At 30.7% G+C, this 16,059-nt stretch overlaps 1 protein-coding gene across 1 annotated transcript; it reads right to left on the bottom strand.

The window, feature by feature from the left end:
• Window positions 1–214: 214 nt before the first annotated feature.
• LOC107860450 (serine carboxypeptidase-like 25) lies at window positions 215–6,465 on the bottom strand. Its single transcript, XM_016705817.2, has 8 exons — window positions 5,956–6,465; window positions 3,192–3,395; window positions 1,817–1,992; window positions 1,441–1,722; window positions 1,187–1,317; window positions 1,003–1,098; window positions 806–911; window positions 215–650 (listed from the first exon to the last, which is right to left on the bottom strand). Exons 1-8 carry the CDS (start codon window positions 6,215–6,217, stop codon window positions 507–509), a joined length of 1,401 nt encoding a protein of 466 aa, XP_016561303.2. The 5' UTR covers window positions 6,218–6,465; the 3' UTR covers window positions 215–506.
• Between the last annotated feature and the right edge of the window lie 9,594 nt (window positions 6,466–16,059).

Here is a 16,059-nt window from a genome sequence, read left to right as displayed (position 1 = left end):
CATTTTTCAAAGCTTTAATTAGTTATATTCCAATAGTGATATAATAAAATTATCCTTACTATTTAATATTTCTAACCACGAGAAAAAACTTACACAAAACCGGTATATACACCAAGTCAATACGTGCATGTCATGTGTTTGAATTTAAAATTTATATTACTTAACCATGATTGATCAATATATATTTTACTAAGTAACCATGGTAAAAAGTGACTAATAAGAATTCAACCCCTTTTTATTGAAATACGAAATATAAAGAAAATTCAATTTTCCTAAAACACGAGGGAGTAGAATTCAAACCACATCTACCTAATATTGTTACAACTTATACAAACAAATTGATACCCTTTTCTTTCCAACCCAAAGTCCTATTGGTAAACCTCCCTCTTTCCCATCAATTCTCTTTCCTTCAACTTGGCATTCTTTCATTCTTAGCCAAGAGTGGAAAACAATTGACATTTTTGACCCATAATTAAGAATTTTAATGTCACCACTATTATCATGGTTCATGACTTGGGAAGTGGCTCTCCTCTTAAAAATGAACTGAATAGTTGATATGCTGCCCTTGGCTTGAATAATGGCACTTCATGACCAGCCCCTCTCACTGTTGCAAATGTTAGCCCTTTGTATACTTCTGTCCAGCCTCCCACCTTACAAAAATCATCACAACATAATATTACAAATTAGCATTCTATTTATTTTCATGTCACAAAAATATACTCCTACTACACTAAAATTAGCAAGTTGCCTGTTGTAACAAGTTGAAATACTGACAGTGCATATAAGTTAGATACTCGTTACTGACCTGTTTCTTGACATACCAAGGGTACCATGGAATTGTGGTGGATAACTTGAGCTGTGCTAGTGAATACCTTGTCGCCGTGACAGGTACCACTGAGTCTACATCACCACTGCAGTATGACAATTCGAAACAATTAAAAAAAGAACATAATTTAAGTTGCCTAGAATCTTGGAATAAGTCCTCAACTCAAAGTCACGTACCTGAAAACCCAAATTCTCAAACCAGCAGCCATTAGTTCCCGGTAGATTGGAAGAATCGAGTCATCTGTATCGTTCCAGTTTCGATTCAGAGTCTCACTGTAAGCATAGGGTGAAACATAAAGCAGCTATTAGCGGGAATTTTTTTCAAACTTTCTTTTAATTAGTCAGTGGTCGATTTGTTTACCTGCAGGCTGTCCATTTATAAGGAATTCCTGTTGTATTCGCGTGCATAGCCTTCTGGACATCAGGCCTGTTGTAGTAAATTTCTGCATACTTCTCCGTGCAAGGATCATATCCTGATAGCTGCTTGAACATCTAATGATGGAAATCCGAATAAACAATCAGCAAAATCTCCGAGTATACATTATACTAAAGTAAATACTTCGTAAATGTTACTATAAGATGTTGCATTTTTCAGGTTGTGTTACATATATGTACCTTGAAAGGTCGGTGGGGTAAATTCATGGTCTGCCTAGTTGAGGTGCTACCGTCAGAATTGTTACAAGGAGGAGCATAAATATTGTATTGATCGATGTTCCCAAATTCTTGATCCATCGCGTAATAGTACAATGATTCACACTCGTTTGATTCTTTATGGCGCCTGAAATCACAAGTGTTCACCAACTGCCTGTATGTCTTATCAGAGATCATAGCATGGCTCCACCAATATGCCACTGTTCCTATGTTGTCATGGTAGTTATCTGTCACTGCATTTCCCACCTGCATTTTGAAAAACATACAATATTATCTCCACCAAATTTCAAGATGTTATTTCCATTAATAGTACACCGATTTGTAGACATTGACAGATTACCATGAATCCTTTGAGGTTGATGGGGCTCTTAGAATTGGCATTGTAATGTACTATTTCTCTGGCTAGCTGAGGGACATAATGACCGGCATAGCTCTCTCCTGTGATGTAGACTTCACGATGTCTGTAGCGTGGGAAGCGATCCATCCAGTGGATAAGGAATTGTAGCGAGTCCTTAGCTGATGAAAATAAACAAAACGTCATTATATTTATCAATTAATCATATGAATTAATTACTTAACTACAATGAATTAACAAAGTTTGTGCAAAAATCAGGTGCGGCGGACAAGGTTTTTCCATATCAACAGGAGTAAGACAGAACAGAATACTAATAAGGCCAAGTGCTGAAGTAGTATAAATTTTTCAACAATTAAGATGTATTAATTTCTTGAGAAGATTTTTGCAAGTCTGGTGAATATTTTAGCTGTTTGATTGATCGCCCAGTAGTGATAGTAAATTGACAATAGACAACAACATGTAAGGTAGCTAACAACTGCAGCATTGACTCCAAAAAAATCTTATGGTAGGCCACATTGCTATTGAGTGCTAATATGCACTTTCTCATGTGCTTCTAAATGGGCACTGGTTGTCACAATGGATTTTCACTATAGAAAAGTCTTCAGCACGCATGCCACCATCACTTCATGTTTACTAGATTACTAGTTAGGGAATACTCAAACAAAGTGCCAACATCCTAAGTTGCTCGGACTCTCCAACATACAGCCGTAGACATTGTTGAAAAGTCCGAGCAACTTAGCCAACATCAATCCATTTTTTAGTAATCTGTCCCATCCGTCCAATTTTAAACCCATCAAGCTATACTGCATTAAAGCGGATAAAAATCAATCAAAATCCAAACATTTGGACAAAGTCAGCGGTGCAGATTGAGAATTATGTATATTATCCCCGGACCCTGCATATAGCCAGAGTTTTAGTGCATCGGGTTGCTCTTTTATGAAGAACTTGTATATGTTAACTTTCAGTTTTTTTTTTCCTTCAAAAAGCACCACAGAAAAGGAGAGAAGGTTGGGTCACGTTGAGCGAGTGGTGTTATGATCCGTTAACTGACCCATTTAGATCGCAACAAACTTTGCCTCATTAATTATCAATTTGACTAACTTAAGTTTAACTCAACTTGTTCATTTGTCATGTTTAGTCAGAGGCAGGCATGCGTCCATCACATCATGTTTACTAAATTAATAAGAGTTGGAATAAGCACCCAAAGATGACCCCAATCAGTCTACAGATTGAGACATTTCAGTAACACAAAGGATGGATAAGAAAAATCTAAGCCAAGATAAATAATTGAATAGCAAAAGTACAAAACAAGAGGGCCTAAACTAATTAATGAATATATATTATCAACAATATGTCATACCAGTGCGATAGTCCCCGGTGTCAAGGAGATCAGAGGACCTATTGCTGTAGGAAAATCCAACTCCTGCTGGAGTTTCAATGAATAGTAAATTGGCCAATTTGTTCCATGAGAACTTGTTCACATACAGACCTGAAGCTGTCTTGTTTATCCTGAATGGCCCTATTTCTTCCGACGCACCATAGGCCACCGAAGAGCACCCTGGACCTGATTTGTCCAATTGACATAAAAAACGTTATATACGCTAACATTGTAAATACTTAGGTAATTTTAACACTACTAATGCAATTTAACGAATTACAGTAGGTAAATAGTCCTACTTCTCAGAACTATGTCAGTTTTATTAGTGATTGTTGTAAGTCAATAACCAGTTGAGGAATGTATATGAGTTCAACTAACTCCATTATTTTTTAAGGTGAAATATAGATATACATGTGAAAAATATAGATAGTATTATTATTGATACGAAATACAGATACATTTATATGCATATGAACTTTAAAGTTTGAAGGGGTCACATTTAAATCTTGAATTCACCTAGAGAAATATGATTGATGGAAAGAATTTATAGTGTCAGCAAGTATAAGGGGTCCCCGGAGAAGGCTCTGTGTCCATTATCTCAGACGGTTGAGATCAGCACATGTATCTATTTATGAACAATTTGGTCAAGAAATTGAAACCTCATTTATAAGAAAATGACGACAGATCCCAAACAGTACTATCCTTAGTTGGCTAGACTTTAATATTTTGAACAAAATTCACGGTAAAGAATCTTTCTTATTCTGATTTGAAGACACCATATTTATGAGGTCACCACAAAGCCACCGTATGCTTGGACGTTTAGTAGAGTGTATATGAATAGTATTGTATAAGATGTATTAGTAATATTGAAATTAGTTATGCTGAAACTAGTCATGCTGCGATTGTTTATTATCCATCGTTTGATTTGTTGTATCATGATTTATTAGTAGTAGTTATACATCACAATACTAAATAGACTTTCAACCTATGTATACTCACAAATATGTATAACTAATAACTAAATCGGTTGAAAAATACATAGGTTGAAAATCTTAGGTGAGTATACATAGGTTGAAAATATTACCAAACAAAGGATTAAAAAACATTATGAGTACTACATAATTAATTTTTTTAATACATTCTAACAAACGACCTCTACCATTACTATCCTTAAAAACTACGCAATGTTCATGAAATTGCAACAATAAGTTTATGACTTATGCGAAGAGCACGATGCATCTAAACCATCACCAAGTTCAACTGAATCCAGTATTTTTGACATAAAGGGTAAATATTAAATTTGATCAAATTCAAAATCTGAATGCGATTTTAATGACATGGGGAAAGTGGTTGCTGAAGCATAGTTGGTATGGGCATCTATGTAAAGACTCTGGGCACCCAATTTAGTTAAGAAAATTAAATGAGGACTGTATTTTAAAAGTGGTTGGTTGTAACAGCATTGATATTCACTGCGTGCAAATATTAATGTGGAGAGAGAGAGAAAAAAGAAAGAAAGAAAGAAAGAGCAACTGGCAAAGGTAGTGTCTGTCTTATCTGTTCATGGATAATGGACCATATCAGTCGACAGTTTAGTCATGACTAAACTAAAAAGGACCCCCTCTCGAGTAATCAATTATACTAGCTTACCTAAAAAATAAAATCCTTAATGAGTTTCGCAAGTATTTTATTAACAACACATAATGTATGAGTCAAAATGAACAATGAGTGATTCAAGATGAGCATATTGTGCAATAATATCGTGTTCCATATTCCTATTATAACCTCCCATTAATTTAAATTTGCATCGGATGGGGCCAATTTAGGAAGAAGGGCTCTATAACAGGCTTTTTGCATATTGAGACCTTTTAGGAGACATAAATAACCTTTTTATGATATTTCCTTTTAGTTACAGGAAAAGGAGAGGAAAAAAAAGAAACAATGAATAAAACAGTAACCAGAAGTTCAAGTAATCATAATTAGTGTACCATTTCCCCAGAGGAACGTAATATGTGTCAGACTTTAACCCCATAGGGGTCGTTTGGTGTGCGGGACTAGAGTCAGTAATTTCGGAATAAAAATGTAACTCAATCATTTGGTTGTAAATATTTGGGATAACTCATCCCAAATGGTGGGATAACAATCCTGAAATTATTTTTTTTTGGTCTAAAATTATACAAGGATAAAAATATTGTTATGTATAATTAAATTATATATAATTAAACATAATTAATATAATTTAACATAATATATTATAATTAAATATATTAACATAATATATATATAATTAAACGTAATTAACATATATACATTCATAACATTATTTTTTATTGAGTGTTTGAATTAAGTAACTGTTCACAAAGATAAATTTGAGTTCCTAGTGAAATATTCTAGAATTAAGCTTGAAATTGTGTTTGATTGACATCATAAATTTATTTCATGTCTTAAATAAAATAAATTTATTCAAAAATTATAATCTCTAAATAATTTAATCCGCATGGAAAACGACCTCCAGTTGTTTTCAGAGTCGGACCCCGCCGTTAGAAAACAAACCAACCATACCTCACTCACCTCCCAACTTTTGTTACACACTAGCGGAAAAAAAAAACTCGAAAGTAAAAAATCAGTATCACTTTTATCTCGTTATAAATTGATGTTTGAGTTAATATCTATTGTAAAAATTTATCTATAATTACTTTTGTAAGTGACCTGACTGAGACAAAGATAGATATAGAGAGTGAGATCTGACCTCCATTAAGCCAAACAACCAAAGGCTTAGTGAGTGGTTGATCAACAGCTTCAGTAAGCCAGTAAAAGAGTGCTCTTCCAGCAACTTGATTGACAGTGACATACCCTGAGTACTGTTTGAACGACACTTTTGGTTGTCCAGGCAGAGATATTATTCTGTCAGCTTCTTCCTCTTCTTGGTGCTTGTTCAAATTTGTAGCACTCACAACACATATTGTTGTTGCTACGAAAATCAAAAGCAGAGGTAACTTTCCTTTGGCCATGTTGTTGTTGTTGTACTTGGCCCTTAAGGAAACAAACACAAAGAAAGAAAAAGAAGCAAACTTTCCTTACAGCTAGGTGGTGTTGTCCTAGTAGTGTGTGAATAGTGATGGGGAAGATGATGATATAGGTCATCAAGGGCGGGGGTGTAATGTTAATGGCTGGTCAGCCTGGAATAAATAGGAGAGAGAGAGAGAGAGAGCAACTATTGCATGCGTAGTTGATACAGACGCGTTCGTCATTTGCTTCTCCAGTTTAATTTCCATACACGACAGTTAACAGAATTGAATTCATAATTAAACCCTCTCTCAAGAGGCTTTTACTGTCACTTAATTTTCTCAAATTTCTACGTTTAATTGTCATTTTTAATATATAAAAAAATATTTTTTTATTTTATCCTTATTATTAATTATTTTTCTATAAATTAATTTCAAGTTAGAATATAAACATCATTTAATAGGATGTAATTATAAAATAATTATATTATTAATTATTTTATTTGTTAAATCAAAATGTAATAAGTAAAAATTAAATGGGAGTATTTATAGATATTTAATAAATTTAAGAATAAAAAGTATATGAGTAAAAGTTATAGGATTTTCTTAAATTCATAAATTAAAGAATTTAAGGATATACCAGTGTAGTTGCAGATTTAAAATTTATATCAAGAAGATTCAAAAAATAAAAATATTATACTTGCGAATTAAATATCAAAATTTAGGGTGAATCACTAAATCAACCTCTAGTCTAGTGTTCACACGATTCAAAATCTATATATCTCCATAAAAGTTTAAAAAAATATTTTTTTATATATATAATATAATTTTTTATCGAAGAGGTTCAGGTGACACCCTTTTTCACTAACAAAGTGTGTTTGATATAGAAAAAATATTTTTCAAATTTTGAGTTTATCTCAAACTCTCTAAATGATATTTTGAGTTTCATGAATGACATTCGAGATCATCATCTTATCTCATTCATCCAGTGACCCCAACTTTACCCCTGCCCATCAAAAGCCCCTACCATATCCCATCTCGCCCCAACAACATTTAGCTGAATTATATTATAAATACTTTAAAATTAATAGTTTTTTTTTTTTTTTTGCCTCCCTAACAAATACTACTGGAGTAACAAATAAGTAAGAAATACATTTATTTTTTAGATATTTTTCATAAAAACACATTTTCTACTTACCAAACACAACCTAAAACTGTCAGCGGGGACAGTACGGCTTCTGATTAGACCAATATAATGAATAAAACAATTTAAGAGATGCTACATTGCATTTAATGTACCATATGAAAGAAGAATTGACTGAAAATAATTTGTTATTCGTATCCATATTATAGCATTTACTTACTCAAATAAGATCAATTCATAGCATGTAATCAGTAATATCGTAGTACTTAAGTTAATTAAAGAGATCAACAGAATAATTTTTACATTATTAGGTCAAATCAAAACTAGTTGATATAACTGTTAAAAGTAATTTCAATGAGTAGCTGAAAAAATAAGACGAATCACCTAATATTTATAGGTTAATATTCCTCTCGTTTACTAGTCCGATAATGATTTTGTAAAAAAAATTTTTACTAATTTAATCTCATTTTTGGGTAATCTAAAATTGAAATTCTTTAAATTTGAAAAAAGTGTGGGTACTTAATAGTTACGGTTTCATTGTTAAACAATAATACTTCACTTTAATTTAGAAAAATGAAGAGAGTAGAAGAAGTATTTTTCAAAATATTAAGTTAACAAACAACAACATATACAACAACAACAACAAATCCAGTAAATTCCCACATCGTGGGGTCTGGAGAGGATAGAATATACGTAGTCCATACCACTACCTCTAAAGAGGTAGAGAGACTGTTTTCGATAGACCCCCGGCTCAAGACAAAGGACAGTATATAAAACATCAAAAGCATGGAGTACGATAAAAATAACATAGATACGACATCCACACAAAATTATACATTATCAAACAAAGGACACCGAGACCCTCCTACCTACTAACTATGACTCATCCACCCACCTTAGCCCTCTAGCCTAATGTTTTTCCTCCATATCTTCCTATCCAGGGTCATGTCCTCAGTCAGACAAACAACAACATATATTCGCACAAAATAAAGTGGGTTAAAGGATACGCAACTCATATCACTGTCTCAAATAAAATAGAGATATTGTTTCCGATAGACCCTTAGTAATATAATATAGACCAATAATATAATTAAAATTTTATGCTATATGCATATAAGTAAAATTCCACAAATAATTAGTTTTATGTCGTTTACTCCTTTTTATACGTGAGAGACCATTTTACATGCAATTCTTTCCCAATTGTTCTTCTGCATGTCCCCTAATTTGTTATTTGAATATCGTTTTCTTTTTTTTTTTTCGTTCGTTCGGAGGATGAGGGTCAAGTCCAAGCACTGATTACATGCATGATGAATGAACATACAATTATTATTGCAGATAATGATAACACTGATTATGTAGTTAGGTACATTTACAATGACAAGCCTCTTGACTTTTGTTTTATAGGTTATGCTATAGTTCTGAAATTTTGAATAAACCAAATTAGTATTCCTTGTTTTATTGTTGGAAAACATCTTGTCCATAAACTTCATTATCTACTCATGAAGGCCACAGCCCAACCCCTCCGATCCTCTAATTATAGAAAATAATACACATTGCATAGGTCCAAACTATATATGTAAAAACAAAGTTAGATTTTATATTTATACTATTAAATAGTAAGTATTGATTTATTGCCGACTTAAAATTTGAATTTACATGATCACCTAATATATCCTATCTTCTCTTCTCTTGTCTTGTCTGATGTAAGTGAATCAAATAAAGAGAAAATTAAAATAATTAATAGTCATAAGGAGTAGTTTTTTGCACGAGTGCTTATCATATGGTTTTTTGTATTTTATGGTCAAACAGTGTGCGGAAGATCCTGCGTTAATTACTCTTGTGATTATTGGACCCCTGTTGTTGCCAATAGTCAAAATTTTTCCCAGCTCTAATAATTTGTGTTTTGTCATTTCTTTTAAAATAAAAGGCTCAACTTTTTCTTTTCTTTTTTTAGAATTTTCATTTGTGTTACTGTTCAGTGCTAACTTTAATATTAATAATTATAATTTAATTTATAGTACTCCATAAGTTCGATAATTAATAGTACACATTAATTTGGAACTTATCTGTCTCCTTCATCAATAATTTCAACAGACTAAAGAATAACAATTCTGTGGGTCGGAAGGGAAAAGAGATTAATATGAACCAAATATTAATATTAAAAGGGGTGTCAAGAAAATAAAAATAAGAAGAGATGAAAAGATAAACAAATAGTAGGAATATGATAAAGGTTGTTAAATACTCCTACCTTATTTAAGAGGTGTACAAAAACCTTAAAAGTTGATATATTAATATGAACCAAATGTAGTAGTATATGTTTGTGTGCCAGACTTCCAGTGATGACCACCCAAATGATTAATGCATAGGCAGTTGGATAAACAGAATTATAGAAAGGATAATTGTCAGGGTCATGATCATATAAGCAATTTTGGGTATATATGCTGTTGCTATAATTTAGAAAAAGTTGGTATTATAGTAACAAATTAACAATATATGGTTTGATTTGTTTGTAAACGGAATGCCACGAGAATAAACTCATCCAAATCAAAATGGGGTTTGTTTTCCCCTAAATTTAGCAATATTTGTTGATGAAAAGATTGACTAACATCACTTTGTTCATTATTGTTGACCCCATTCGTCATCCATCCACATCCATTTTTATTTTCTTACGTCTCAATCATTTGGTTTCTAATGTAATGCGTCGAGATGAGTTGTTCCTTATCATCTCTCTTCGTTCTTCATTATCAACCACCTCGGATAAAATTGCTCTATCATTAATAAGAAATCTCAATTTTTTTGATTTTTGTTTTAGAGAAGGGAGCGTTTCTTTTTTAATGGATCTTACGTGACGAGAATCTAAAATTTTTTTTCTAGTTATCCTTTTTGGGGTGATTGTTTAGTGAATAAATGTTTTTAAAAAAGTTTCTAGCGAGTTATGACCTTTTATAATCATAGTCGTCTAAAGTACCTTTTGAGCAAAACTGAAAATCTTACGAGGAAATATTTGATCTTACAATCTAAGATCTTGTGGATCAAGGGCTATATTTGTATAATTTTTAGAAATACCGATAAGATGACACAAAAAGGAGCATTTATGTAAATCAATAACCGAATTAATAGGAGCCTAATATGATTCTCAGACATTAAGTAAGAAATAAAAAAATCTCAGCTTAGATGGCTTCATTTGACTATCAAGAAAGATTTTACACGAATAACGTTTTTTTCAATAAATAAGTATATTCATAAGAATTAATCAGACAAAATTTTAAATTACTTGATTGTCTAAAACGTGAAAAGTAATTTGGATATAAGTAATCAACATTATTATGGTTAAATTGAAAGGACTAAGTTGGAGGAACTATAGTCCACAAATAATTTGACGTGAATGTCATGGTTGTGACAAGATTAGTTTTAATTTAATTATTACTTATTAGAAGAGTCCACAGATTATATTTTCATAGTGGTAAAGATTTTCAATATGAAAAATTAAAATAGTTGAATTCGATTGATTTGGTGGTGTGCACTATTTATTCATCATGCATGTACCTGTTTTTCCACACGTTGGTTTACAGCTTTTTTCTGAATTGATTTTCCTTTCCAACGAAACAATAAAATAAAAAGAATAAAATCTCAATCACTTGTTATTCTTCTTACACTTACTTCTCTGTCAGTTCCAATCAAATCATTAGTTTATGAGAAAAATGTAAACAAAGTATATGATTGGGAAGACTAACGTAGTGTAAGGTGTAAAAGATTGTAATCTATGAAGAGACAGAAAGTTTGTGCAGCTCCAAACATTGTGGTCACAGCAGTAGCTTAGTGATAGTGTCCATTATTAGGCATCATCATGAGCATGCCCAATATATGCATTTTGTGATAAGTAACAATAATAATATCATCAGTATAATTTCACAAGTAAAATTTGAAAATATATAAACAAGTTATTTTTGATAGATCCTCGAAGATAAAAGTCATTTTCAGAAGTAAATTTAAAGAAATGGAAGAACACGTAAATACATTGCTAGCAAATAATTTTTTTTATTATAGTTATATAAATTAAATAAATAACATGTATATAATGTAAATATTTTTTTACAGTGAGGGAATTTACAGATAATTTCAAATAAGTGTGTAATTTAGAAATTATTTTAGTTAAACTTTTATTTATCAAACTGACTTACGATATTATTTTAGTTTCAATTTTGAAATCTAGGGTTTGAAGTTTGGATAACGAATTTCGATAGTTAATTGAGTTATTTCACTCGTGAAATTTTGTGTGTGTTCTCATATCAACTTCAAATATCCCTTTTCAACTTTAATTTAAGATGCTCCTTTTTAAAAAATAAATTAAATTATGTATGTTGCCTAGATATTTGGACATCATTTGGGTGAAGCATACTTGAAACTAATGGTGACAAAGGATATCCATATTTAATTTGGGTTGAGGGCTAACTCACCTAGTGAGCTTTGTATCTTTTATAGTTGAGGTGAACGGTTCAAACCCTGTCAATTACATGCACCCTACCCCCTCCCCCCCCACTCCCCTAAAGTAATCAAAAAACAAATTTAAAAAGAATTGAAAAGTTGAAATTGTGGAGTAAATTTTAGACATGGTCATTCAATATTTTATTTATCACATCAAAGTTACTTTTCTATTTTACACTATAGCAAAGTCATTCAACTTTAGAATTTATTATACGGAGATCACTTTTGTAGTTTATACCAAATAAAGTTATTTAACTTTAAGCTTATCATATCAAAGTCGTTTTTTATAAAATATTTTATCATGTAAAGTCATTTGATTTTTCTCACGTTAACAAGAAAATAATTCCACCTGATTTTCTTATTTTGTATTGAAAATATTATATGATACTCCAACATAACTTCTTAGTTCAACAAAACATATTAAATAGAGTGAATTGATTTTAAAAACCTTCCTCGAAGAACTTATGAAGATCAGTTAACCTTTTTATTTATACTTTTTACTATAAATTTAAAGTCATTAATCACATTTAGATCGTAAATTTTGTGTTCATATTTGAATTCTTTGATTCTCTAAGAATAAATCTTTGTTAATTAAAAAATGTGATACGAAATTCATTAATCAAATAAGCGCCAAACTAATCAAAATATATTTTTTTATGTTAATCATAATGATTTAAATTTATTATAGATAAATTAAAATAAAGGTAATAAACTTAATATCATAAACCACAACAAAGATTGATCTTATGAAACGAATATTGGGACATATTTTTAAAATTCTTTCAAATGCAATTAACTTATATTGGAGTGTCATATCATATTTTAATATAAAATTAAAAAAATTGAGGTGAAATTTATTTTTTTGTTAACTTAAGATAAATTAAATGACTTTATGTGATAAAAATAGAAACAATGGCTTTGATATGATAAATTTGAAATTAGATTACTTTTATATGCTATAAACTAAAAAAATAACTTTTGTATAATAATTTCTGAAGTTGAATAACTTTTATGTAACGACTAATAGAAAATTAACTTTTGTGTGATAAATATAAAGTCGAATTACTATGAGTGAACTTAAATGTAAAAATGTGTTTAAGAGAGAATTTGAAGTATCAAAATCTCTTTAGAAACCTATGTGATTATTAAACTCTTTCAAAAAGGAAACTTGATGAAACGTAGAATTTTTAATGGACTAACCGATACTGTATTTAAATATCATTTTTCAACTTAAATGTAAATATATTTTTTGTCAATATCAACAAATTCATATAGAAACCCTGAAACCCATCATTTTATTTGAGTTTATATCTCTTTTATAATATTTGAAGTACTGCAATTCAATATTTGTAAATACAGATATACAAGTTTTTATATTGCACATATTGAAGTCAATATTAGTGTAAATACAGTATGACCATTGTAGTCGGAAAATAAAGAAATGATTAATATATTCAAGATAATTACGTATTTACAAAATACCGTCTCAATTCATCCTATTTCATCAGATCTGGGATGTGATATGGTTTCGAAGGATGAACCGGATATGGACAGTTCCAATAAGATTTCATTCTTGAACAAAAATTTATTTTTTTGATTTATTTCATCTATTCCATGACCGGAACAGGGGAGGATACACGTTATACTACGATTTTGAATCAGAAGAGAGATTTCAAGAAATGACATGTACTAGCAATGGCGGATGTACATGCATTCCACCCTTCATCGGAAAATTATACTATTTTTACATGATAAATTTTTTTTTTTATGTATCAATAGTAGAGGCTGAACCTCCTTCGACTAGTTCGTATATGTACTATTGAATTTCCTCACTGAAAATCCTGGATCCACCCGTGTGTACTAGGAAGTAGATTTTGGTGGAACAATTTTTTTTTCACTTCTGCCTATGCAACATGGAAGACTAAAAGATTGTGACAATTTGAGGTGTAGCTTTTCTTTCTCATATATTTTGGTGGTGTGCTAGTGTAAACAGCTACATTTAACCTGCCTTACTGTTGCGTTGACTGCTTGAATTTAGTTGACTTGCTGCAGCAATTGTAGTAAAAGCAAAAAAATCAGTGGTCCCTTACTAGCTTTCTTCTTGATTGGGGAAAAAAAAAAACGAGATTTGATTGATACTCTTCTTTCACTCAGTTGACTTATCATACGATTAAAGCAATGTGATGGCAAGATAATCTCAGTTTCTAAATAATCGTAGAGTTTAGATCAACTTAAACACCCTATCAGAGGTGGAGTCAGCCCTTTTTAGGGGTTCATCTGGATCACCTTCGATGGAAAAATATATTATTTATGCATCATTAAAATTATTTTTTATGTGGTTATAGCAGGTGTTGAACCCCTCCGACTTAATTTTCTTTGAATATTGAACCCCTTACTTGAAATCCTGGCTCCGCCTCTGCACACTGTGACTAATTTTCTAGAATATTTGTCACCTTCCATCAGCACAAATACCGTACTATTCTGTCTACCAGATTTAGGATAAATATAAGGAAATCATCTAAGTAACATTTTTGTCTATTTAGATTAATTTAAACTTGAAAATCTCATGATTTTCATTCCATTTTATTGACTACTAGAACACACCCTTGAACGCATTATCTAAATCTTTTGTATCAAACATAAATTAATGGTATATTTTTTTTCAAGAAATTGATGAATTGTGTTTCTTCATTCCTTGAACAATTGTGTTGTTTGCGAGACCTTATGGCCCGTGCGTGATCCAACAGACAATGGAATCCCCATTATGCATTGACTTGTTAAAAGGAAAGATTTAAAACAGATACACATCACTTCTAAGTGTGCGCACTACTAACTACATTGTCATTCAAATTATGGCATGCTATACACAAGGTTATTTGTTCTTCTAAATTTAATTTCATATTTAATAGTATAAGAAATAAAATATTGATTGGAAGTGTGGGTAAAAGAGGTTCTCCCTTCGTCTAGTGGATTAAATTTGTCACTATTGGGATAAAAGATGTCCTTAACATTTCTAGTGATTCATGTTAGGATCAACTTATTTCATGTTTAGTTGAGATAAAATATATGAGATAACTCATTTCATACATAGTTATTTGAGGTTTGTAGTGTTACTTTTATCCACCTTAATTATGAAATAACTAATTTCGAGATAACTTATTTACCAATCAAACGATCTAAGGATACTTTATTTGCTATTGCCATTGCCAAAAATGCTTATAGAGTATTTATTTATTCAAAAAAATAACAATAATATTCGGAACTATTTGTATTGCATCTCGACTATATTATCGAATATATGCTGCCTTTCACTAGCACAACTATAAAGTATCTCTATCCACTATTTTGTTGAGACAGACAAATGGACCACACAATATTTGTTATTTTTATTGACATTCAAATTTTATGTTTATCTACACTTCATTGATTAAGATTTAAATTTCATGTATATCTACAGTACCATTGATTAAGATTTAAATTTTATATATATCCACACTTCATTAATGGTACTGTAGATATACATAAAATGATCATTGAATTTTAACTTTAGATATAAAGGGAAGTTTCGGTCAAAGTGCTATCTATGTCCTTTCCCTACCAAAAGATTAAATTTCTAAATGAATAAAGGGAAAGGACACAGATAGCATTTTGGTCGAAACTATTGATACGAAAATGGTCATTGAATTTTAACTTTATTTGCTAGCAGTTTTATACAATTTTGTTACAAATTTCATACATATTTTACTCAAATATATATTCTATATAATAAATATATAATTTCTATATGCATATATATATATATTTATTTATACAATGATGATAAAAATTTTATGCACATCATTTTTTAAAAAATACATATTTTATATAACAATAATATAATTTCTATTCATAAATTTGTTGCTCCCTTTTCTCGTTATAAACTGTATCAGTATGATAAATGAATTGTATCAATATGATATATAAACTATATTTGAAGTACCTATTTCAAAATGATCTAAATTAAGAAAAAATTATTTAATGAAATTAAAATGACGGACTGATCATTCCATATCGCATGGTTCAAACGGGTAAAAGGTGATTAAAGAAGCGCCTATTTTCCCGTTGGATTTAAAAATCATTCTAGAGTCGTCTCGGTTGTCCCTTTTTTACTCGATTAGAAAAATAAAAAGAAAAAGAAATGTAGGATTGGTTCGTCTCTACTTGACCCACCTAGCCCCAA

Source organism: Capsicum annuum, chromosome 2, assembly GCF_002878395.1.
Source record: "Capsicum annuum cultivar UCD-10X-F1 chromosome 2, UCD10Xv1.1, whole genome shotgun sequence".
Classification (NCBI taxonomy): Eukaryota; Viridiplantae; Streptophyta; class Magnoliopsida; order Solanales; family Solanaceae; genus Capsicum; species Capsicum annuum.
The sequence above is the reverse complement of the archived record's forward strand: the minus strand, read 5'-3'. Positions and strand labels throughout refer to the sequence as shown.

Coding starts and splice junctions, on each gene's coding strand:
- LOC107860450 (XM_016705817.2), bottom strand. CDS start 6,217: ATGGCCAAAGGAAAGTTACCTCTGCTTTTGATTTTCGTAGCAACAACA. Junction 1,993..3,191: donor CACCGGGGACTATCGCACTG/GTATGACATATT, acceptor TATTTTCATCAG/CTAAGGACTCGCTACAATTC. Junction 651..805: donor CTTGGTATGTCAAGAAACAG/GTCAGTAACGAG, acceptor GATTTTTGTAAG/GTGGGAGGCTGGACAGAAGT.